Source organism: Platichthys flesus, chromosome 11 (assembly GCF_949316205.1).
Source record: "Platichthys flesus chromosome 11, fPlaFle2.1, whole genome shotgun sequence".
Taxonomy (NCBI): domain Eukaryota; kingdom Metazoa; phylum Chordata; class Actinopteri; order Pleuronectiformes; family Pleuronectidae; genus Platichthys; species Platichthys flesus.
Genome location: NC_084955.1, coordinates 17,036,600 through 17,062,981, shown reverse-complemented (window position 1 = coordinate 17,062,981; position 26,382 = coordinate 17,036,600). Strand labels below are relative to the sequence as shown.

The 26,382-nt window shown below is 44.4% G+C and overlaps 2 protein-coding genes across 7 annotated transcripts; both read right to left on the bottom strand.

Moving 5' to 3' along the window:
- Positions 1-62: 62 nt before the first annotated feature.
- LOC133964762 (NADH dehydrogenase [ubiquinone] flavoprotein 1, mitochondrial-like) lies at positions 63-5,805 on the bottom strand. Its single transcript, XM_062399001.1, has 11 exons — positions 5,800-5,805; positions 3,418-3,648; positions 2,709-2,791; positions 2,434-2,604; positions 2,164-2,347; positions 1,896-2,085; positions 1,063-1,275; positions 807-973; positions 642-723; positions 404-549; positions 63-293 (listed from the first exon to the last, which is right to left on the bottom strand). Exons 1-11 carry the CDS (start codon positions 5,803-5,805, stop codon positions 198-200), a joined length of 1,569 nt encoding a protein of 522 aa, XP_062254985.1. The 3' UTR covers positions 63-197.
- zbtb7b (zinc finger and BTB domain containing 7B) lies at positions 5,511-25,741 on the bottom strand. 6 transcript variants are annotated; one of them, XR_009923798.1, is made up of 6 exons: positions 25,446-25,741; positions 23,208-23,317; positions 8,711-9,783; positions 7,206-8,597; positions 7,009-7,091; positions 5,511-6,916 (listed from the first exon to the last, which is right to left on the bottom strand). XR_009923798.1 is itself a non-coding variant. In XM_062398697.1 (4 exons), the coding sequence occupies exons 3-4, from the start codon at positions 9,775-9,777 to the stop codon at positions 7,964-7,966; spliced, it is 1,701 nt and encodes a 566-aa protein (XP_062254681.1). In that variant the 5' UTR covers positions 9,778-9,783; positions 23,208-23,317; positions 25,446-25,741; the 3' UTR covers positions 5,511-7,963. The 6 variants fall into 6 exon arrangements, 3 of the variants coding, with proteins under 3 accessions (XP_062254681.1, XP_062254682.1, XP_062254683.1); XR_009923796.1 differs by having other exon boundaries at positions 7,009-8,597; XR_009923797.1 differs by having other exon boundaries at positions 5,511-7,091.
- Positions 25,742-26,382: the final 641 nt, after the last annotated feature.

Here is a 26,382-nt window from a genome sequence, read left to right as displayed (position 1 = left end):
ATCTACTTATCTAAGGATGATAACTTTAGACTAAAACGAAACTTCAGAGCACGCTTATACTGTACAATCAATAAAAAGCGTTTTAATTTGAAAAACTATGCCCAAAGGTTATTACATTTAAGTTTACATATTTAACATGATTAGCTTTAAAATAATACAGCAGTGAAAGACAGAAAGCTGACATGGACATCACACTTTCACATCATCTCAATCTCCGACACTCTTGGAGGGTTGTTCTTGTTATACTGACCAATGCGATTCTCCATGATTGGTCGGAAATGTCGGATTAGGCCCTGTAGATAAAAAGACAAAGAAGAACATTATAAAATTACCAATTGCTACTCGTTTGAATTTGTAGCCTCGGACACTTTCACGTCAGGAAAACGCTTCCAAGAAATGTCACCTGCACCGGCCAAGCGGCTCCGTCCCCGAGGGCACAGATGGTGTGTCCCTCGATCTGCTTGCTCAGCTCCCAGATCATGTCGATCTCTGAAACGGCTGCTTCTCCTCGCACAAACCTCCACATCATCTGATCCATCCAGTCCACACCTGAGGAACAGGAAGCAGAGTGAGGAGGTCCCCAAACATAAAAACACCAAACAAGCAGGATTGGGGGTGGAACACACTCTGCAGTGCCTTACCCTCTCTGCAGGGGGTGCACTGGCCACAGCTCTCATGTTTGTAGAACTCCACCAAACGGGCAATGGCTCTTATCACATCAGTCTGCAGGGGAAACACAACATCACTGAAGTCTGATTTTAAGGGAAGGTGCAGTGCATTGTGGGATTATTCAGGGAGAGTTTTACCGATTTATCCAGGACTATAATGGCTGCAGTTCCCAGAGCAGTCTCTGCGCGGACCAGGTCATCAAAATCCATCAAAACATCATCGCACACATGCCGAGGGATGATGGGAGTGGAGGACCCCCCTGGGATCACTCCTAGCAGATTGTCCCAGCCGCCCCTCACTCCTCCTGCACCCAATCAGAAGGGAAGGTCAACATCTCGTGAAGTAAACCAGCATCAACACAGAGGAGGACTGTGAACGCACACACACACACACCTCCGTGTCTCTCTATCAGCTCCCTCAGAGGAACAGACATCTCCTCCTCCACCGTGCACGGTGTGTTCACGTGACCGGAGATGTTGAACAGCTTGGTCCCAGAGTTCCTCTCCCTCCCGAAGCCGGCAAACCAGGCCCCCCCTCGGCGACAGATCGCGGGCGCCACAGCAACCGTCTCCACGTTGGAAACAGTGGTCGGGCATCCAAACACGCCTGTAGGGAGAGATGCAGCCGGGGGGGAATTATCAGATCAGGACTGTAAGGATAATGTTAACTTATTGTGCAGTTTCTTAAAGGGATAGGAGAGAGACGATAAAGGGTGAATTTTCATTTTGGGGTGAACTATCCCTTTAACCCCTTATTCTTAACTCCCCTTCTATACTCTTCTTATCTCATCATATACCAACCCACTGTCCATCCCTTTACTGGCTTTACTAGCCCCATGCACAGACTTTTACCTTTTACCACTTACATATTCTTATATATTTATATATATATATATATATATATTGTTGTTTTATATTTATACACATATATCTGTTTTTACTATCCACTCCAGCAGCACAAGAAAACGTTCATTCTAAACACTGACACAATCACATCATTGCATTCTGTACCATAGGGTCAGACCCACTCATCTACCTGTATCTGTAATGTTCTACCTATGAATATGTGTCTTATGTATGTATGTCGGTTAAGTGTATAAGTGTATAAGCTACTGGATGACCTACATTTCCCACAGGATTAATAAAGTATCCATCTATCTATCTATCATCTATTAAACATTGTAGGAGATTAGACACAGGGGATTGTGCAGCCGACTGTTGGCTCACCTATATCTGCAGGGAACGGTGGCTTCAGTCGGGGTTTCCCTTGTTTGCCCTCAAGAGACTCGATGAGGGCCGTCTCCTCGCCGCAGATGTAGGCGCCGGCTCCTCGCATCACAAACACGTCAAAGTCAAACCCAGATCCGCAGGCGTTCTTCCCTATCAGCCCTGCTTTGTAAGCCTCATTGATAGCCACCTGTTCGGGGGAAAGACATCATCATCACCACAGCACGAGACGATCTGGCACACCAGTCCTCCCTGTGGGTTTACACACCTGTAGATTGGACGACTCGTTGTAGAACTCTCCTCGGATGTAGATGTACGCAGCGTGGGCTCCCATGGCTCTTCCGGCCAGCAGGCAGCCCTCGATCAGCTTGTGGGGGTCGTGACGCATGATCTCACGGTCTTTACAAGTGCCCGGCTCGCCCTCGTCAGCATTCACCACCAAATACTTAGGCCTGGGAGATGGGTACATCAGCACAGTGGCATCACTGGTGCAGAGGTGGACGTGGGCCTAAAGTCTCCCTTTACTTTCTGCTCCTACCTGCCGTCACTGGGTTTGTTCATGAAGCTCCACTTCATTCCAGTGGGGAAGCCTGCCCCCCCCCTGCCCCGCAGCCCTGAGATCTTAACCTCGTTCAGTATCCAGTCTGGTCCTTTCAGCATGATCTCCTTCGTCTTGTACCAGTCTCCTCTTTTTGCTGCTCCCTTCAGTCTGGTAGAAGGAGGAAGACAGATATCGTGAGATGGACGATGATGTTTACAGGGTGTCAGGTGATCCGAGACCAGGCAGGGTGCTTTTACATTAAATACTTTTACCTCCAGTCATGCCGGCCATATAAGTTGGTGAATATCCGGTCCTGGTCGCTCAGAGAGCCAAATGTGGACTTTTTTGGCTTCACCTGGTGAAAGAGAAAAGGTTTTGGAAACTTCAGATGTATAAATGCGGGGAATACTGACTTAAAACATTATTTGAACGCTACAAAGTCGACATGGTGTAAAAATGGTATTACTGTCACCTCCCAGCAAAATGTTTCTGGGGGAATTGAATCCCTGTTCGGTTGAGTTTAGACCTGTGATATGCTGGCAACCCAATGTCAGCTGGCCCCTCAAAGGATAATGAATGGATGGACGGAAAAATTTCCCATTTCCATGGTTTCAAAGTATCATCAGTGTTTTACTAACCCTATGACCTCCTTTACAATCAGTGTATATGAAGCTGAAGTATTGATGGTAGAGTGATTAGTTAAATACCTCTAATATCTCACCATGACTATTAAAAAACATCAACTGTAAAAACATACCCAGAGCAAAGCCAGGCTTTTTAAGCTGAACACCTTTTAAGTACCTCAGATTCTTTCTATTATCTTTCAACTTAACATTACCGAAATGTTGTTATTACATATTTATATGTAATATGAAAATAAGGTAGGACCGGAGACAAGTTGATCGAAGGTATCATCAGTGTCTTGAGCCCGGTGATCTGCTGTGTACACAGTAAATAGAGCTGCAGGGTGAACAGGCCCACCTGAGTTTGTGCTGCGCTACTGTAGCTCAGCCGCGGAGTGATCTGATGCGTCACCGCATTCCACAGCGTCCGCCGCGGTAGCATCGTGCAGGAGGAAGAAAAGCACAACAACAACAACAACAACAACAAACTGTTTGATTCTCCCGAGGCTTCTCCTCTGTTCAACGTCTCCTGCAGCTCAATCGACGTGTGAGAGCTTCCTGCTGAACGAGCTTCTGCAGCTTCATTAAACTAAGAGGATTATCTGGCTACCACGTCACTTTATCTCCCAGCTTCCCCCGCGGCGCGCACAGGTATCCAACACTTCACACAAGCGCACAAAGTGACACTGTTAGGGGTCAGTATCAGGGTCCAGAGTCAGAATAACCTTTGACCTGTGGCTGTCATGTAGTTTCATATCAGTTTAGTGAACCCCAGCCGGTGAAATGTGAAGCTGACTGAACAGACTTTTCCTTTCCTTCACAACCTCTCTTCAGAAACACTGGAGGAGCTACAGGTGAATACAAAGAAAAAGGAAATGAGCTGTAACACACATAAACATGAGCATAAATTCATAACACATAGACTGCAGAGGTGACTTGTTAAAACCCCTATAACATAAAAAACCCTTTTCAAACAGCTTGAACATAAATTAATTAGATAGTTATAGTTTAAAATGCTCCTGGTAGACCATAAGCAACTATAAGGATTCAATTTAAGTTGTTTTACATATATTTCCTGGTTTGAGGTGCTGGGCCAATAAGACTGAATCTAAGTTCACCGAAAAATGTAAATTCCCTCATTATCTACTCACCACTGTGCCAATGAAGGGTTTGGGTAAAGAGTTTTGAGTCCACAAAACACTTTTGGAGCTTCAGTGTTAAACAGCGTTGCAACCGAATCCAATACAATTGAAGTCAATGAAGTCTTCTTCAGACTTAATAAAAGAAAAAAAAAAAACATGCCTCTTGTGGTGTCATCCAAGTGGATGGACTTATTGAGCAAAGTGTTTTTACAGTACTCTGAAATATCCAGAAATTAACTGATTTGATTGTACACATTTTGGACTTTACTTTGAAAAATCTATTATTCTATACAGTATAAATGTTTAATATTCAGTATGTAGGTAGTCAGAGAGGTCCTGAACACAGGCATATCAGTCTCTCTGCACTTATTAAGCAAAGTGTTTTAACAGTATTTTGAAGTATCCAAATATGAACACTTCCACAGTGAAAATGTTGGACTTTACTTAGAAAAATATCTTAATCTATACAGTAAGATGTTTAATATTCAGTATGTAGGTAGTCAGAGAGGTCCTGAACACAGGCATATCAGTCCCTCTCTAAACTTATTGAGCAAAGTGTTTTTATATTACTTTGAAATATCCAGAAATGATCTGATTTGATTGTACACATGTTGGACTTTACTTTGAAAAATGTCCAAATCTATACAGTAAAAATATTTGATATTCAGTATGTAGGTAGTCAGAGAGGTCCTGAACACAGGCATATCAGTCTCTCTCTGAATTTATTGAGCAAAGTATTTTTACAGTACTTTGAAGTATCCAGAAATTAGCTACTTGAAGCTAAAATGTTTCAAAATGCTATTCATACAAATGACACAGGTAAGACGATATATACTTCTTGTGGATTTAATCCAAGAAATAATTTTTCAAGTATGCATTCAGATAGGCTCCCTGTCAACAGTTTATTTTGATTCCTGAAAAGGGCATTGACATCAGTTGACATTATTAAAGCTGTATCAGCTTCATATTTTCTTAAATTGAGCTCGACTTGGTCAACATCATCTTAGATATCAGATACTTTCCTCTCACATGAAATATCAGTACAGAAAGGCTCAAGCATTTATGAAACTAGGTTTATTTGGAGCATTTCTGCCATGTTTTAGAATGTTTTTTTTATATTTCATAAACCAAACTTGACCAGGACTCCCTGGCAGATGAGTCGTGTATCTCAATGGAATCTTCCTGGTTAAGTAAAGGATACATAAATAAAACTGCATTTTGTCTACCAGAGAAAAACTGTAACAGATATGAACATCGCTATCTGCTTCAAAAAGAAGAGCCTTTTTTCACACAACACATTAAACAAAAATGGCAAGCTTAGATATCTTTATTTCTTTTCTTTACAAGAACTGAAACACGGGACAATGAATTCATAGCTCTGAGAAGGTTCCACTAAAAACTCAAAGACAAAAAAAATGTATCCCTGATAGCGGGGTCTCTGCTCATTAAAGACCCCATGTCCCTTCACCGAAGCCAAGAAAACAAACAGCTCACACAGAAACACACACTTCACAGCTGGCATCAGGTAACCCTCATTCACTCACACTGCTCCGACTGGGAGCAGCTACACCCTCCACGAACAGGACCAACTGTCACACCGCCATTCCAGTAGGACTGGTTCCAGTAAGGCCAGCAGTTTACTTTCATTTGTCTGTTTCACCTCACGATAGGTTTGAATCATTGTTTTTTCTTTGAATGTTAAAGTACAAAAGTAACATCTTCTTGAAACTACTGGCCTTACACTAACATGACGAGTGTGAGTCGCCCTGTAGCACCAAACCATTTCTTCCCATTTTATAATTTTGTATAATCACTTAGTGCATTGCTCAAGATTTCCTGAGAATAGTTGCAGCACAAAAAAACCCAAAGGCAACTCCCAATATATTACATTTGACAATAACTGTACCAATATACAGGAGGAAGAGTATTCGATGTATGTGTGTTACAAAGACGTCGTCCTATTGTCTATTTCGATCACAAATTTAAAATGGAATTGAGTGAGTTAATGGACTAGACAGAAAATCAGACAAAAAGGCTTGAAGCTCTCAAATCTCATAGTGCAAATAAACAGGACATTAAAAAAAAAAAAGGTTTAGTACACAGCAAGGAGCGGATAGTGCACACGAGGCCAGACCAGCTCAACTGCTACAGCAGGTTCTGGCTACATGGGTATCACAGGAATTGGAAATAAGAAGACAACAGCATGTCTTTCAGAAGCCATTAACGACTGCATTACAGCCTGTAATGTACTGGTCCAGAGAAGCGTAATGAAACTAAAAAGGTTTTTGGTCAAAGACAGACAAACAGTCAAGTTAATAGCCCCTTTAGACACAGCGATGGCCGATCTATAAGAACTGCCATGCAATGATACAGTACTATACATGTTGATTCAACAACAGAAAAGCATGGAAACGTCAAACAGCAAAGTCATCTTGTGGTCCAGTTACAAAAAGTTTAGTTTGCTCTGTTCCCTTCTCTCTCTCTCTCTCTCCCTCTAGCCCGGAGGATGGAATGTGCCTGTGTTATTGCAGTACCTGACAGGCTTCAATGTGCAAAGAACGCTTTTGAGGAAGAATCGCCAAAAGAAGACACGCAGCCCGTAAAACATAGGCGTTTAGGTATACGGAGATGTTGAGCCAAAAATCGATATCGCAATGCAGCTTCTTGTAAGACTTAGTCGAGTAAAGGGGTCGTGATCTGTTTCCAACCCTGGATCTGCTCAAGAGTTTCAGCAGAAGAGCCATAATAAATAACAATAAATAAATAAATACAGAAAACAGGGGGAAAGCGATCATTCATACCCTCACCTGGCTTCCTTTTCTACTTTTTTGTTTTCTGTCCGAACAAGGAAACCTTCAGGAGTGCATTGGAAGACTGAAATCCGCAGCCTCTGGGAAAAGGAAGAATTGACTTCAACATTTACTCAGCATCAACTCATTCATCCAAACTTCGTCTCTTTTGGTCAGGCATTGAACACAGAGCTCTACCGCTCTGCAACACTCACATATGGAAATGGATTTTCTCTCATGGCGATCTAAACAGCTGGGCAGGATTTCTCTCTTCAAACCCAACATTGGCCACAAATCACTTCTCTCCTCTCCTGTTAACTTGAGATCCAAGAAAAACAAAACTACAATCGTTTGGTTCAAGCACCAAATCAAAGCAAAGAGTCAGAATTAAAATCAGAAAGAAAAGATTAAAAGAACCTTATTGCTTATAATGTGCAGGTTGGATTTAGGCTGCAGTTCCACTGATAACCACCAGAGGACAGTGAGCACACACACCCATTCTTGAGAGCTACATGATATGAGTTCTGGATTGCACCTGAATCAATACATTATATTTGTAACTAAAATATACATCTTCAAATATCCCTCAAACTTGCTGCTCTGGATTTTAGTTTGCATAGTGAAAAGCATCCCAGTACTCACACACTCGAAACACACCCACGTCCAGCTAGAAAATTCAATCATAAAGAAACAGCTCAGACCTAAAATACATACAAATAAAACAGCAAACAAGGAATACAATTTAAAAGGACAAATGAAATTAAATTCCAATAGCCAGAAGACAAACATTTAAAATATCTCTGAAAACCCGTTTTCCATTATTTTCTTTAAATATCATCGTTTTCTTTAAAGCGCTCTCTATATAGGAGCAGCAGGTCATTAGTCCAGCCACCTGAGTGAGATTTTTATTTAAATTTTTTAATTTTTACTGTGGATGCTATACCCACACACACAGACACACACTCTCCTTCCACTATTCGTCGTCGTCGTCCTCGACTTCCTCATCTCCGATTTCCTCCTCTCCTTCATCTGCCCATTGCTCGCGGAAGGCAGCCGGCGAATGGGTTCCCCCTGGATCTTCTATCTCCGCCTCTCTGGCCCCTCGCAGATCCAGCCCCCGAAGGAAGAGCTGAGGGTAGCCGACCAGCCTACCCCTGTGAGGCCCGAGCTGGGCCAGGGCCTGAAGGGCGAAACGGCCCCTCTCCACGTCGCCTGGAAACAGCAGCGAAGGGCCGGGGCTGGACCGCCCCCCACCGTCCAGGACCGTGTTGGGGAGAAACGCAGAGGAGTGGGCATGCGACAAAGCCTCAAGAGGGTTGGAGTGCTCCCTCCGGCCCCCATCGCTCTCGTCTTCCAGGAGCTCAGGACCACGCCTTGGCCGGCGTGTGCGCAGCTCCAGGCAGCTGTGTCCCTTGCGGTGACGCTGGAGGTGGTCCTCCCGGGCGAAGGCCTTGTGGCAGAGCGGGCACTCGAAGGGTCGTGCCCCACTGTGGAGGGACAGGTGGTTTTTGAGGTCGTACGAGTGTAGGAACCTGGCCGGGCAGTGGGGGCATGGGTAGGGGCGCTCGCCTGTGTGTTTTCTCATGTGGATCTTCAACTTATCATTCCTGAAGGAGAGACAGACAGGAGGATGAAGGGTAAAGAACGAAAGAATAAAACAAGTAACACATGGTGAAACATGTAAAATGTATATTTTGTGCATATGAAGACTTCTCTTTACCGGGTGAAGCGGACTCCACAGGCCGAGCACTGGAAGGGTTTTTCTCCGGTGTGTGTCCTCATGTGTCGGGGCAGTTTTCCCGCTCCGTGGATGATCTTCTGACAGACGGGACACTGCTGGGGCGTCTGAGACTTCCTCTTCCTCCCCGCTCCCACTGCTGACGTTGCCGCTCCTCGCTCAGCGACAGATGTTGGCGTGGAAGTGCTTCCCATCAGTACGCCGTCATCACCTTCCATGTCCTCGTTCTCCGACAGCTTGTCAATCGATCGTGGGACAGGAGGAGGGTGGGCTGTATGTGGTAGCTCATGCATCCAGTGAAGCGGCCCCCCGTTCATGGTGGCCCCCCTCCCTGGCTCTCTGATCAACCTGGGGTCTCCTCCGTTTTGCCCTAACTTGGGGCACAGCTCCTCCTGATCGGGGCTGGGCGGCTGGGTGGACGGGAACGAGCGGAGGCTGTCGGATGCAGGCGAAGGGTGAGAGATGGGAGAAGCAGGTGATGCGATCAAAACCGAGGGATTGATGTGATGCAACCCAACGTTTTTCACTTTCTTTTTGTAATTTTTTCTCCGGGAGCATCTCTCTACACCCCTCTCTCCCTCCGGCATCCTCTTGGGGGCTGTGTGTTGGTCTCTCTGCTCCTCGGCCGTCTCCCCCTCGGCCTCCGCCGTCTCCCCCAGGATGTCTCTGCAGGCATCAGCCACACACTGGATGCCCAGGAGCTGAGCCCCTCGCAGCACGTCTCTCATGCCAGAGCTCGGGACGGTCAGCGTGGCGGTGTAGGCGAACTCAAGCAAGGCGTCCAGGGCATCGGGTGCCACGCAGTCCAGCTGGCAAACGCTGAAACCCCCTCCGCCCTCGCCGCCCCCCTCCTCGGCCCCGAACAGCCCACGGAAGTACAAACTGACGGCGGCCATGACCGAGCGGTGGGTTGGATAGCGAGCCCCGCGGGAGGTCAGCGTGAGGTCACACAGGAGCCCCGTCCTCCTCTGGTCATTGAGGTGGGACAAGACCTCATTGCTGTGCTCTGGGAAGGGGATCCCGATCAGACCGTCCTCTCCTGGAGACATTGCCACCTGCACGACAGAGAGATGAGATCAGGTGAGTAACACTTTGGTGCCTGAATCAAGTCAAACTCTGCTCTTGATTTTGATTAAATCAGTTTTTATTTTCGTTAAAAAAGCATTAGCATTATTCTACCGCTGCAGTTCAGAAGAATAGGAGTTCACCCTTCAGCCGAGCCAAACTTCAATGTCCCAAAAGTAAATCTACAGTAGCGTGACTGGCTCAGAGAGTCTTCTTTCAAGTGAGGAGCTGAGGACCTATTTAAACCAGGCTTAGCAACAAACTCTCTCCCCTTATCCTCCCCTTCTCATCCCCCCAAGTACTTTTCTCTCCCAATTGCTAAATCAGGAGGCTGCAAGTTTGGCCAGTGAGACAAGGGCTGGGTCACGAGTGGACGAATGCAAGAAAGACCAGACAGCGAGCCGGCGGAAGAGGCAAAAGACAAAAGCAAGAAGAAGAATAAGAAGAACTAATTGTCGGAGTAGGGGCACATGCAAATGGAGATCGATGACAGTGACGTGGAAGGGATGCAGGATTACACAATGCACTGTAGGTGCGGCAACCGTGGGGCAGTAGGTTAATTCCTGCGTGAAACCCTTATAGCATTAGCTGTTTGATTAAAATAACTGGCGAAGAAAGAGAGGGACTAATGGAAGAGGAAGAGAAGAATGACGCGATGGAGGAAGTGACAGGTGAGAGTGGGTGAAAGCAGCGAGAGGTTGGAGGGGGGTACCAGTGAAAGAATGAGGAAGAAAAAAAAGAGAGCAGAGAAGAATTACAACCTTTTTTGAACACTGCGTATGCCGAAAGAGATTTTCTCAATTCTTCGTCATTTACTTTTGCTCAATATTTACCTGTAAAGTGAATGGACACAGTGCTTTTAAGGTAAAATTTCCTTTGAGTCAAATAAGGACAATAACTCTAAGTGTCTCTTTGACGTAAGAAGGCCTTCTGGTAATAAGACCCAACAACTCCCTTCTTTAGCTCCCTGAGCTCGCACCTCACCCTGTCCACAATATACCTGCTCAACAATATCGCACACGCAAACACCTGAGCGGACCAGATTTTCCACAAACAACCTACCCCCCAGACCCCCCCCCCCCCTTCATCTCCCTCCCATAGCAACTGGCAGCCCCCTGGCCGTCCAATAAGAGTGTTCGCACGGTGCCCAGAGGGCTCTGCGCAACCATGGCACATCCACCTGACTAACCTGCTCCAAAACACACCCTATTAAACACACACAGACACACACACACACAATATACATGCACACACATTGCGTGCCAGTCTGCGGCTCCCCCACCCCCCTACCCCCCGCACCCACCATTGTTCGGTTTAACCGGTTATGTGATGATCTTAACGCTTACCTATTTATGGAAAAAAATCTACAATCGTGCTCCACCCACACAACAGAAGAAGGTAGAAGTAAAACTAATCCAATTTACACTTCTGTGAAACTTGCCAATGCTTTTGTGGAGCTCAAACATTGTGATCTTTGCCAACCACTCGAATCGATATCCAACGCAGCCGAGAAGGAGCTAATTGGTTGAGTAAATGTTGATCCTACCTTCCCTGTCTTTATGGGCACGGGCACAGTCAGCAGCGTGCGCCTCATGGCATCCATATTTTCGCTCTGTGCACTAACAGATTCTTCTCCCTCGCTTTCCTCCTCTCGGTCGTTTGGAAACCACTCTTGTTGTTTTTGTACTTCCTTCTACGCTCAGAACCTAAAAACATCTGATCTCTCTGTCAGAACTTGGGGTTAAGCGTTTCTCCCTCGGGATGTCTGCCTCTCTCGCACATTCTGTCACTCACTCTCCTTCCTGTTCTATCAAAAGTGGGTGCACAGCGCCAAAGACAGGTTCAGAGATACCCCTCCCCCCGGGTCGCCTACGCACCCCCCTCTCCAAAACCCAACGGCCCATTTTCCGAACAGTTTCCGATAAACAGGATCTCTGCCTCGTCGCCGTCTGCCCGCTCAGAAAGCGGCAAAACAGGTGGATGGGTGCATCTGGGGTCATGTCATGGTCGGACCGTGGATGATGCAGAATAAATAACCTCCAAGCTTCAAACCCCGGGCGTGAGCCGAGCGGGCCTGACAGGCAGGAAACCGGCGCATGCAACCAAAACACCTCAGAAATACCAATATTTTTTTAGTCTAGTCAGAGAATGTCAAAGTTGAAGAACAGTGTAAGAACCAAAATCATATTGGCATTATGAGTCATAGTACACCCCAGAACAAACATAAGGTCGGTGCAATATGAGAGTTAAATGGTACAGCAGCGTACTACAGAGTGGGTGAGGTGCACAGAGCTCTTCCTTTGAAACTAACGTCACTGACGGCTTGTGGTTGAATAACAGCGCGGCCTCGACAACAGATATTTACTGTTATTTTTTCCAGCCAAAGTATTTTCATAAGCGCTATCTCCTTTGTGTGAGGCAACGAGGACATCGGTTAAGAACATTTGATTGGGCGACTGCTGATACAGAGACAAGTGGAAGTTAAGAGGCATGTGTTTGCGTTGTCTTCTGCACAAACACACACACACACACACACACACACACACACACACACACACATGATTTTTTTCATTTACATCAAACAAGAGCTGTAATGACTATACTTAGTGAATTTGACAAACAGATCCCAGCTACAGCTATTTTGATCATGGATTAATCCTTTAAGTCATTTTTAAGCAAAGATGCCAGATGAACTCTGATTCTCAGTTTATCTGCTACTGAATAATTTTGGCTTTTGGACAAAACACAACCTGTGCAGACGTCACCTTCATCAACCAATACAATAACTTAATTGCATCGCTACATCCTACACACATGTCCAGTAAAATCCTCAGCATATATAATAACATATGCTTCTTCCACAATAATCTTGTGGAAGAAGCATCATGGTTGAAAGAGAAACATTATCTGACTCCCTCAATCTGTGTAGGACAAAGTTTAAAAGCATCACTCGACCTTGTCTTTGTACAGTTTGTATCTCTGTAAGTTGTGATAAAAGATTCAAGTCTCACTGTTTGATACCATCCATAGTAAAAAAACAGGACCCCTGCTATGAGTAATTATTATGTGCCTAAAAACAATATATCATCATGTTTCTGAAAAGTCGTTAACAGGTGAAAAGTCACAAAGACTCAAATCTGACAAAAAAACAGCCCAGCACACAACAACGCATGTTCGATATCCGGCTCAGGGGGAAAGACAAAACACACACACACACATCATGGGTGGTTGAAGCACGTTACTTCAGGCATCAGCCTTTGAAGGAAGACGTGTTCGGAAAATAATAAGATTGCAAAGAAGTTACAATGATTCCCATCAATTTTCTGTCTGTCTGTGTGTGAGTCACATAATACTGACACATCCTGACGTGCACGGACACACACACACACACACACACGCACAAAAAAAACACACACACACATACACACATAGACACTGTTCTTAAACCCCCCTCTCCTTCCTTTTCAACTTGTTTCTGGTTTTTGTTGCTAACCAAGGACATGTCACCTGCATAAGTTGCTGAATCTTACAACACATTCTCAAAACAAAGAGCCCACAGGAAGAGACAACAGATAGTTGATGTAGGGCCCACTGAAGAACTAGTTAGTTATATAATGTTAGTTCACATGCACATGTTAACCTGTACCATACACCAGAGCTGGTGGCATTTTAAGTTTATTCAGGTTCAATGCCTTATAGTCCAATCCCTCATATCACTTTTGCTTTGAGATGTGTTGTTTAATTTCACGTAATATTATAAAGAACAAACACTTCACGAAAAGTTTTTAACTTTCAAAATATCCCATCTATTCACTTTGTCACGGTAGAGTTTGTTTGATTTTGAAGAAGATTGCACAAAAACAACTAAATGGATTTTTTTACTAAACTTAGTGAAAGAATAACGTGTGGGTCTGGGAAGACTCCGTTAAAGTTTGGTGCTGATCCAGGAATTATTCTCTCACTTTCATTGCGAGAACGGGAACATTTTCACAGTTTTCCGGCAGAATGATTCGTTGATGTTGAAAAAAGTCAGGCACATTTAAGGAACGGATTTCTATGAGTATGTGAACTTTGGGATGAAGTGGACTGTTGGTCCTTGGCAGACGTATGGGCTTGTGTGCTTGTTGGAAACCAAGATTACACAAAAACTATTGATTGGAAGAAAATGTGTCAAGTTAAGGGGTCTGACATTTAGGAGTGTGTACAATTTGGTTCAAAAGATTGAGAGAAATCAAAATCTGGAACTAGTGAATTTAAATGTACTTTTGTTAGAACAGATGTCAAGATATTATCCTTTCTACAGTTCAGTTACACTTTATCTGGAAAGTCCAACTACAGAGCGATCACAGAGGAAAGCCTCGTATTAATTTCACTCTGTATACAATTCGTTAATCTAATGTTCAACAATTTCCATGCAACAATTACTAAACCACTTGAAGGTTGAGGTTGACAGTTTGCCCGACCGTTGAATTGTTAAATATATAAACACTCTGTGAACTCCCTGTAGGTGGACGATCCAAAGGAAGTTTTAGCAGCAGATCTCTTATCTCGTTGGTTGTTTTTCGTTCTCGCCTCCCACTCTTCGTGACGGCGGTGGAGGAATTCACCTCCTCTGCAACTCTACGGTTTCCTCGTCCCTCGCTTTCGTTATGCGAACGCTCTTCCTCTCGCTTAACAATCACGATTCACTCATTAGTTTAGCCGTATATATATATAATATGATCGAGAGCGACGCGAGCCATAGGTTGTATGACGTCTTGAAATAAAGCCGAAACCAAACTATCCGTGTTGAGAAGAGAACAGAGCGAGGATTCGTTATTTACTGAAGAGGAAATGGAAACTTAAATCCACCGTTACTGTCCAGTACAAGTTCCATGAATTAGTTTGACTCCTAAAATAAGACTATATGTGAGCAGGCCAGGAAAGTGACAGCTGCAGGACTGACCAAACCTGCACAACAAAGATTTATTCTCCTTCCTAAAAGCAGGTTATGGTATCCATCCAACGTCTGTATCACAGAATCCCACTGCACACACTGAGAGCATGTGACGACTGGAACCAGAGCTGTTCGTATTATTTTTATGGCTCTTATTTTCCGTTAAAGGCTGTAAGTTTTCCCAGTCCACCTCAATTATATCAGGCTCCAGCGCTAAGGGGGAAAATATGACTTTATTCTGTTCACAGAAAAGTGTGGCTGAGAGGGAGAAGGAGAAATGCGTTTACGAATTCTGATGTCAGATATTTTCCAAAGTGCCTGTACGTGTGTGTGTGAATGTTAGTAAATGTGAGCATGTATGGTTCACTGCATGTGTTGTTTCTCAGCACACACTAAATCACTAAAAAGGCAGGAATATGTATAATTCCATTACATTAACAAAGTAATAAAGAAATTAAATTGAAAAGGTAAGGAATGGAAATTTAAAAGTAGACTTAACAAACTTCTGCAACAATTTCAATGTTTTTGTGCCAAAATTATTTTGCGTAATGACCCATTTGTGACAGTTTTCTAAACTGGTGGCAACTCCCAACATTTTTTTTTAAATAAAAATGCTCAGAAATAAGGAGAAGAGGTCCTTTCTGTACAGTCAATGAAACACACACACACACACACACACACACACACACACACACACACACACACACACACACACACACACACACACACACACACACACACACACACACACACACACACACACACACACACACACACACACACACACACACACACACCTGTTTCATTCATATAAAGTTGATATTCATAACTGAAGCAAAACGAATTATGAAGCTGAACAAACAAAAACAGAACAGACAAACGTGTGGAAAACAAGTTTCAAGTTCGTACCGTTTCTCCTCCACACACTCGTCCTCCTCTCACTACTCCTCTTCTCTGTGACAGACGAGTTTTAAAAAGTTAGGAAAGACAAAGATGTCCCACCCTCTCTTTTTACACTCATTTGGGGGGTAGTGAGGGGAGTGTGATGCTGGGACACATTCGCCGAGGAAGAGAAGAGGAGGAGGAGGAAGCATGAGAGGAGATGAGAGTGCACACAACACACACCACACACTACTCACGCACATCTGCCAAACCCAAGCTGCTGCTCTCAGCCCAGCAGAGCACAGGAGCATCTGAGTGCAAACACCTTCACAACTATTACTATGGTCAAATCTACACTCAACTCCTGGCTCCACACGGAACCGACACGTCTTCCACTAACACGTCTAATCGAAACACAAGCTCCGGCAGCGCCGCGTCCCAACAGTTCCCTTCAGACTCAACATTTGCATCCCACCACCAGATATAAAAACAGATGCGACCGGGGAGAATTTGAATCAGCATTTGAATTTGTCAAAGACTTGAGACACCATCGTGATAATTAGAACAACTGCCCCTCTGCCAACTCTGGACTCAGGAGGAGTGAAAGAACAGGAGAGAAAGAGAGAAGTCAGCTGGGGTTACTCAGCAGAAGTCTTTGATTCAAGGAAGCCCCAGCAACCAACTCCTCCTCTGTCCTTACTGTAACTGGGCCATTATGGTGTGTGTGTGTGTGTACGTGGGAGTGTGTGTGTGTGTGTTGGTGTACGCATGTGCACACTGTGGTCTTAGTTCCTAGAACACATTACATTATTCATTTGGCTGGCAGAGCGGAGGCCCTTATCCCCTCGCCCTCCCACACCACAGTGAGCTATAAGAGCAGCCCGTTTGCATGCCAGACCTGGACACCGGCGTGAATCTGCTGCAGGATTATCGGCTTATCAACGTGTGCGACATGAGACATTTGGGTGCACCTGTATGAGCTGGCCCCTCATTTTCTTTACAATAAAATAATGTAAAGAAAAACTTGTCTTTCCTTAAATCTATACAGCTAATAATGTACATATGAGGACTGGGCATCACTGACAACATCATGCCAGTAAGTCACTGTTCAAGAGATTTTGGCACTAAATACAATTATAAGATACAATTTGTAATTTTACTCAGGTAGAAATAATTGTAGAATAAAATAGAATATTATTACAGCCTTTAATAAAAGGAGAACGTATGTATTTAATTTTTATGTATTTTTTAACGCATTTAAATTTACTTTACTCAAAATGCCCACCGAGATATGAATAAAGTTTTTAGAATTTTGAGTTTGGAAGATAAATTAATTATTTTAGACTCTTAAAGTTTACGTAGAACATTAAGCTAATTCTTCTTTACAGATTTTAATTATGAAGAACAACACCACAATTACTCAGAAATGTATCACTCAAACTAACACCAAATGAATTCACTATAGAAGAATGACAAAACACCACCTTGGTGCTTACTTAACTTTCTGAAATGAGTGTAAGGTGTGATTTGGCTTCTGCGTTCGCCACAGACGGAGCAGGAGCAGGAAAAGAAATCAATCTGAGGTTGGAAAGAGGAAAAGGCTCTGAGATTTGAGATGAGACAACAAAAGGAAAATGAGGGAGGTATGTTTTCTAAAAACACACACGTTCTTAGAAATCACACAAGAAACAGTAGGACATGGGGGAGGAAACACATGAGAGAGCCCGAGTGTGCGAGTGAGTGAATGGGGTGTGGGTGTAGAGATACACTGGGAGATAAAGCCGTGAAGAGGGGAGGTGAAGACAGGAAAATCTAGTCCCGGCCTCAAACAATCTGTGTTAGCGAGGAGACATGAAACAAGAGTCGAGAGAGTTGTGTTACAGGGGGAGAGGAAGGGGGGAGACAGAGGGGGAGAGGAGGGAGAGGAGCCGTGTCATGACGACTGGGAGATAAACGGGGCGATCAAGCAAGAGGTTAGCACATGCACGCAGCCACAGGAAGTAGCAAGAGTCCTTGCAGGTGTGCGTTTGTGTGTGTGTGTGCGTGCGTGCAGATGTCTGTGGTAGAAGCCACCTCTATCATTAGCATCACAAAAAGGGAGTTTCAGCCTAAGATGGAGAACACACACAGACGTGAGAGAGAAGGCCTGCTGACGGAGTGGTTTCACACTTTACTCTCCCTCTCTCCAAGCTCCTTATCTGGTCAGCACTTTCTACCCCCGACACACACAACTGTGCATGTGTGTGTGTGTGTGAACGCTGGAGTGACAAGGTGCGTGGGCGTGGAATGACATGCTGCACCCTGCATCAATTAATACGCCAGGAAGGAATCAAACTTTGTTTTTGTACAACAGCAAATGACACAAATCGTTTCAATGCAGTGAAGCACATTGTAATTTGTCATCAGCACTGTTGAAACTCAGCGGAGATGTTTTAACATGTCGCGCCGTTGTGCAAACAAATGAAGTGTGTAGGTGTCATCGCGGAGCAGAGCACCAAGCGCAGAAACCAAGGGCTTAGTCGACCTCCATCGTGCAGCTTTTTATGTGGCATCAAGTTGAGAATCAACCAAATGAGTGGTTTGCACATTAACTTCATAATAACTCCATGTTGGACATTAGAGGTTATTTTCAGTAGGGACAGAAGGATGTTCATTATGAGACAGAGGCGACTTTCAGATGCCTTCAAGATCTGCGCAAAGATGCCAACAATAGTGTTGCAAAATTATTATTCTGTTGAAGCTATGAAATGGAGCCTTTTGTCCATTAGAAACCTGAAACTAAAATATTTAGCTGCACTGTTTCTTTTTAAATTGTAATTTACATGTGTAAGGTGATATTACATGCTCGGTATTTCATCCTGTAAAAAGTGGCAAAGCAGAAATGACTATATATTATATTTTCTGACTGTCAATTAATGTAACACTTTTTTCAAACCTTCACAAGTACTTATATAAGATTGTATATATGCAAGTGTGTGATTGTGTATTTGTTAAACTATCCCCACATTGTTCTCTTATTCACCAAAGTCAGACAAAACACTTATCAGCTCAAAAGAACAGCACAAGCTGGGGACCGAAAAAAAGGTTGCAAAGATGAAAAACTCGAGCAAACCATAAGCTTCAAAAAAAGTATCTCAGTCTAAAGCGCCAACTCAACTATATATTTGATGTTTCTTTCTTCTTCTCATTTGCCCCAAGGTGAGGAGGTGAGGAGGAGTGTGGGCAAGAGTCTGAGGAAGACGTGAAAGAAATTATGTTTATCAAAAGTATGATTTTTTTAAAAGTTTATCAGTGTGTATTCAGGTAGTGAAACGATGTGCGTGTGTCTGTGTGTGTGTTGATTACACTGAGTTTCCACATCACTGGGAGGGTCTCAACAACTGATGCTCTCCTACACAACTGACCATTTTAGAAGAAGACATTGCAAAAGCACTGGACACACACACACACACAAATGTCGCAAAACATACTGATCCTGATCAGTTTCCTCTTCCTGTGCTCAGTGAAGATGGCCAACCACTAGAACAGATAGAGAGATAAATGGAAGACAAACTGACACATAGCAAACAGGCACAAAAAAAAACAGAACAAAGAAAAGTCGGCTGTTATAACGATAAGGGGAGGACATGAGTGAAAGATGTGTCACCTTCTTGATGAATCAATGGCAATGACAAAGGGAGGGTTAGGGCTGACGCTTTACTGGAACTACAATCCATTATATCCATATATATATATATATATAATCAGAAGTTCAGAGTAACTTCAGTCAGGAACTTGTGATCCTGCTCACTGGGGCACAACTGCATCACCCACTGCTGTGGTGTCAAAAACGTCTGGCTCCACAACCAGACAAGTGGGTGAGCACAAAAAATGACAAACGACAGACCAGGTTAAAATGAATGTTGTTTTTTTTCTCCTTCCCCGTCTAAAGGATGAGAGGCCCATTCTGTTTTTTGAGGATTTAGAACATGATCTATATGCTGTGTCATGTGCCCTTTCTGCAATAATAATCATGTTTGTTTTCTCAAACATGAACAAAAGCAACGCTGTTTTATCCACTGGGGATGGTCTGCAGGCTTCTGGAATACAAGCCTCCATTTGCAGCCGTGCTTCCCCTGTGAACAGCACATGTGAAAGGGGGTCGGTTTCAGCATCACTTACTCCCGCTGCCTGCTTCTGTTTGGGTGTTTGCTCTCACTTTCCCTGAAGTGTTGCCTCACTGTACTTATTTATGATAACCGCCCACTCGATATGTACAGAACCAATTGCAGGGTTACAAGAAGAGCTGAATCATGATCACTCTGGCCGCCTGTAGCTTTTTCTCAAGTCTTTCTTTCTTCTACGACTCTTTACGAGAAGGAGAAGAAGAAGAAGAAGAAGAGTCACGGACCCCTGCTGACTGGTTAATGCTGGGTGGCGTGGGCTGTGGCGCTGGTGGTCGAGAGCGAGGGAGGGCTGTCAAATGCGACACGATCTCATGACTGAAAAGAGGAAATGGCAGATACATAACTTCCCCTATTGACACAGATCAAGTGGTGGCAAAACTCAACTGTAGTAGCGGCAGACTGGATTAGAGACAGTGTGTGTCACCCCTGCGCCTCGATGTGGAGAAACATCCACCTTATATGGTGAAAAACGCTGCGTTTGCCAGAGGTCAAAGGCCAACGTGATGCCTTTTACAGTAAAGGAGACTCTCTGTCATAAAACTGAGTTACCGATTACAAGTTTGCTCTCAGTTACAATGAGCCGCAAATCAAAACAACATTGGGAGATTTTCTCGTAATCGATGTTGCACCTGAGAAAAAAAATGGCTGAGACACCCTTGAATTTAAAGGGGCAAAGAGAGAAACCCTCACTTCTTTCAACTCCCACCTTTTCTCTCTCTCTCTTTCCCCACCTTCCTCCCACTCAGTCACTTTGTATGAAACTGAAAGACCAGTGTCTGAAAAGGGGGAATTTATAAGGGCTTACATGCCCTGAATAAAGCATTTCCTGGAACTGTGTACGAGTAGAGCTATATGTATGCGGGTGTGTTCTTTGTGTGTGTGTGTGTGTCTGTGTGCGTGTGTTCCTCATCTGACAGACCACTCAATGTCACTTCCCCCCCAACCCACCAGTTTAAGGACACATGGTAGTCACACTCAAGCAAAGCCACATTCACATGATTAATCATACCTTCTTACCCACTATAAACACATTGACACTAACACAAAACTTTGATCCCTTTAATGCAAGAATTTATGTAATGTTGCTTTTATAATAATTGTTAATAATGTTTTTGCAACTTTCTGAGGCCATAATGAGTGAAACTTAGAGTATGACAGATATGGAGGAATATCAGAGTCTCAGAATTACTCACACTTCCTTAAAGATAAGTTGAAGAAGTGGTAGAGAATTAGCCTCATCCATAATCCAAGCCGAGAGGACTGTGATGAATTAGGACGAGGGTGTTTTATCAGTTTCATATTGGTCTTATAAAATAATATTCATAAATATATAAACTGCCCATGTCAACAAAACAAGAACCGATAACCGCATACCAAACAAAACAGGACGACAAAGCAACGGTCTTAGTTCTACTTTTATCACAGCACGCTTATATTTGTATTAAAAAAAAAATAAAAATAATTAGGACCTTTATATGAACATATTTAATCCCTAGCGTGTAATATATGTAAAGTATAAAAAGTATATATATACATAAATATATATATATATATATATATATATATATGTATATATATACTTTTTAAGGTTTAAAATTCTAATTATTTCAAAATACAGAAAGGGACATTTTCTTGTTGCCTCTGACGATGATCAGCAGCAGATTAAAAATAAAGGACTAAATGCAGGTTTTCATTTTAAGCTGGAACCTGTATTTATTTAATGAGTCTACCATTATCATATTATTTCAAGATAGCCATTTTTAATATGTGTTTCATTGCTGATCATTTAAGAGTCTTTGCCTGAGCTGATCGTAACGTGTAATTTAGTCCATACTGTTATACTTTTGTCAATCAGGCCTCAGAGCTAAACAAAGGTGGCGCTGCTTTGTGCTTATTATCCAATATAATAAAAACCTATAAATAACCCCGGCCCGTTTCAAACACATGCGTTTATTTTTGGCATCATTCCCGAGCCATCTTTAAAAAAGCCGATAGCAGTTATGGAGCGTCTGCAGTCATCAAACCACAGAGGAGTTAACTTCCAGGTTGCCTATAAAATATTTAAATGTTTGGCCACTTTATTCGACTCATGTTGTTTTTCCTAGGACGAGAAATGTTTTGAAGAAGCCCCGCCCCTGTAAAAGGGTTCCCTCCGACCCTTCATGCACGTCAGTGAGGTTTGACCCACAACTACATCATATTAGTAGTGTTTGACTAAAATTAAGTTAGACAGGTTTTATTTACAGTTTATCTGTTTAATGGACTGAGCCTGATGATTGTCTGTTTTTAGTCATTCAAATTTAACAAACTTAGTGTGAACGTGAATCCATGTTTAAAAACATTTCATATATTGGACTATAACACTATCGTGTGACATTAGTAAAGATTATTGAGTGTGTGATTAGCAGCTGTAACTAAATCATTTATAAATAAATATAATATATTCATATTTAAATGACCTGGTCACTATTTTTGTTCATAACAACCAGCAAAACAACTAGTCAAACACCTCATACTCAATTTCTAATTCACGTCTGTGCCTGTAGGGGGTGCTAGTTAACAGAAATCTAACGTATACAAGTTTACGACAAACAAGAAAAAAATGCGTTTAAAAAAGCATCACACAAATTGATATCTCGCTTCGTCTTCTCCGACTTTCCTCGCTGGCTCAAACAAGTCAAACTTGGGCTTTGAACCAAAAGCATCTTAAACGCGTCAGTATGCTTCAAGCTTCAATGTTTGTCAAATCCTTAAAGAGCTTAGAAAATCCCTCCCACCACACTTTTCTGATGTCAGCATTAAAAAGCCTGCAGCCAAGAATTTCTGCAACTTACCAAAAACTGAAAATCCCACCCAACTCATGCAGTTTCTAACCAGTCGTCTTCTTCTCAACCATTCTTCACACAAACGTTTCTGTCACTTCGTACGTGCATGAATGTGGCCGTCCAACCGTGTCCAACTGTTGTCCTCGTTTGTCTCTACGATGGCAGACATGCTGCCACACCTTTCAACGTGACCGTGTTAAGGTGCCATAGTTTGGCGCTTGGTGCGTGTTCAAATAGCTTTGGAAAACCTCCTCCCTCCACCACGCCCTTTCCAAAACCCACAATCAGACATTCACTTTAAATGTCACGCCGTGATCTGCCAAATGTGTGGAGCTGGAAGTTCTCGCTCAACTTTTTTCTGTTACTTCTCATGTCGACACACAAGAGCAACACTGAATGTCTTTAATTCCCACTGTATGGTCTATAGTCTCCACACTCTTCACGAGGCCCACCTTTTCAACCCACCTCCAACTGAGGCGCTACACTTTTGCCTTTAGTCTTTGCTAACCGTGGTTGAGAGTATAAATAAAAGTGTGTTGAAAAAGGTGAGGGATCGATCCTGACATTTGTGGTGGAATATTCATTATATCGTGTGAGATTTCTACCTCCAGTCCATAAACCCAGAAGAAGATGGGTGCCTGCGCTCTGTCTCTCTCGCTCTCCTCTCCCCCTCCTCTTTGGTTATGTTGTTCTGAGGTCAGCTGAGGTCAGACACCTGAGGGAAAACACAAGGAGGCATTTCAAAAATTCATTCAATTTAGCAAAAAAACACACAGATTTGATTCATGTCAAGTTTGTAACATTGCTTTCATTAATACTTTTTCATTCACAGACATCACCTGAGAAGAGAAGTGTCAAACAATACATGCTGCTCTTTGTGGTAAGCATTTTTCAATATTAAAAGTTCAGCAGGCACCTCTAACGACCATCAGAGGATAAGTGGATGAAAACAATATCTAGGTATTTGTTTGTTTTAAAGCTGGAAGCTGTATTAGTTTAATAAATATTATATTATCATATTCATCTGAGCACTAAAACTGGGGGATAGGTAGTGCTGTTGTTGAAGATTCAGCTGACAATACAAGTGACATTAAAGACATTAAAGCCGTTTTTTTAATGATTATCTCCAAAGACTAAAATCTTCTCAGTGAGTCGATTGTTATATGAAAGGCGAAAAGAGAAGGTGGAGGAGTGGGGGTTATGTAAAAGAACAGAAAAAGAGAGACGCGGATAGAGACCGACCGCTTCCTAATTTCACTTCTGATGAAAAAAGATCTCCAACAGACAGTAGGGTTGAGAAAGCGCACGCGCACACACACACACACGCGCACACACACACACACACACTACGCAAGATAACAACTGTTCACTACCATGTTGTACAGAGGTGAATCTTTCACGGATTCCAAAGCTCAAAAAGAAATACAGGTAAATGTGAAGATACCCATGTGTCTGCAGATTCAGATCAACGATGGAGTGTCAGAGGGAATTAGAGAGGGGAGATCATAATAAGAACAAGGCAGGCCTGTATAGAGAGCAGGGCAGGGTGGAGGGGTCATGTCAGGACAGCGTGAACAGGGGATAAAGCACAGATGTCTAATTATGTTGCAGACAAAGTTAGTCCAAACAGAGCTGCCATTAAGAATTTAGTTGAAAACCCTGACGGCTCTTCCGCGCGTGAGGAGACCGTCCCAGGACACGAGAGCGTTGGATGGTGGTGTGTGTAGAGGGAATAAGAGAGTGAAACAAAAACAAGAATCCAAAAGGGACTCGAGGGGACTTCTCCTCCCTTCAGTCAAAGCTCGAGGCCGGAGACAATGTGTAAGCCTCCCACTCCAGACCGGTGAGCCTGAGAGGTGAGCCAGAAAACAAACTAACACACACACACACACACACACACACACAAAATACTTTGACAACACCTGAGCCTAGAGGGTATAAAGGAATTAATTACCTGCATGGACGCCTAAATATTTAACCGAAAAGGCTGTGCCTAAGACAGGGAAACCAAACTCAAGCCAGTAGAGCTTGTTAGGCCGGTCTGTCAGAGGGGCGAGTCAGCTACACAAAGATCCACACGCACACACACAAGCCCACTGTCATACACACCCACCCACACGCACACGCACACACAGCCAGGCAGAGGCCTTAACCTAACATTACAGCCTGAGCACGTCCCACTGCAACATGGGATAGTGGCAGGATTAAAATAAAACACTGGGTGCGCCGCGGGGAGGATGATGATGGTGATGGTGATGATGATGATGATGATTAACAGACCACTGAGGAGGTCGTTTGGGCTGCAAGAGGCTAAAAGTCCACCATGCACCGCGCTGCGTGCCCGCGAGCGGAGCGGGGAGAGAGAGGCGGGTCATGTGCGTGAGAGCAGGTGAGTTTTGGATGTCAGTCGGTGTTCTCGGCTATAATTAGCAGCCGAGGCTCCAGAAACGCACCCGCCGACCCCTGCTGCTGCCGCGGCTCCCCCCCCCCCCCGCTCACCTGGCCGCTGCGCACGGACGCACGGTGTGTCCGAACACCGCGGCTGCAGGCACCTGCCTCCAGAGAAAGGACGCAGCAGCCAATGTTCCATTAAAAACAACCAAAGCCCAAAGCGCGCCACGGTTTTATTATGAGGGAGGAATAAACGTCGACTGGAGTTACCGAATAGCCGTGACGTGGAGGAGTCCTCCCGTGACCCCGATCAGAACCGGGAGGGAGGGGGTGAGGGAAGGAGGGAGGAAGGAGGCTATATTCTGAGAGACCAGCCGGTGCTGTCATGGCAAACACCTAAACCCCCGTGCCACCCCATGGATGCGGGTGGAGCGGCCAGGTGAAGCGGTTACCTGAGCGCCGCGGCGGGGAGACACCTGTCCTGACGCGTCGCCTCCCACCTGAGCGACCTCCACACTTCCTGGATCGCTCCGTCCCACCCCGCGCTCACTTCTTCTCCTTCTCTTACTTTTTTAATCCTTCTGTTTGTTTCTTCTCGCTTGGTCCTCGGCGCGTCACACCTGCGCTTCTTCTCCAAGCCGTGCGTCAGCGTTTTTCTCCCGCTCGCTCCTCTGTGGTGCAGCCGCTCTTCCCCGCAGACATGCCCCGGCTCTTCGCGCTGCTCTGACCCCCCTGTCTGCCGCCTGCCGCCTGCCGCTGGCCCACTCCGACTCCCAGCTCCTCCTTTCTGAGAACCAGGAAGCGGCTTGCCCTACTTACACCCACTCGCGGATTGGCTCTGGCAGGGCAGGGGAAGAAGACCGCCGTGGTGGGCAGGGCACAGTGAGGGATGCGGGGGGTCCGGCTCCGGTGCGATAGGCCAGCGCCGGTGTCTGTCGCGGTGCGGGGCGGCCGGAGGGAGGAGAGAGGTGGGGTGGGCAGGTTCGGAGACCCCGCTCCTCCCACCTCTCCTTCCCTCGGGCATCGCAGCCGCGAGGGCAGCGAGAGCGGATGGAAGGGATCTCTTCCACCACGCTTACCTGAAAGCACTTTCAATCGAAATAATGGACTCAGCCAATCCCCCTAAACACCTTCCCTCCCCTGTATGACTCAGCACATTTCCCTCAAAAGTCATTTGGAGGTGACCACTGGTGGGGAGAGGTCAGCTCCACAAACAGATTCAAGTTGGAGGCTGTTGTTGTTGCAATAAATGAAACTGGTGCAGGATGTGTCACATCCAGTGTGAGGACAGAAAAGGGCACCATCAGAACAAGAGGGACTTTTTTATGATGACTGAGATAAGATGAAAAGACACACACACACACACACACACTCTAAAGGTCCATGTGT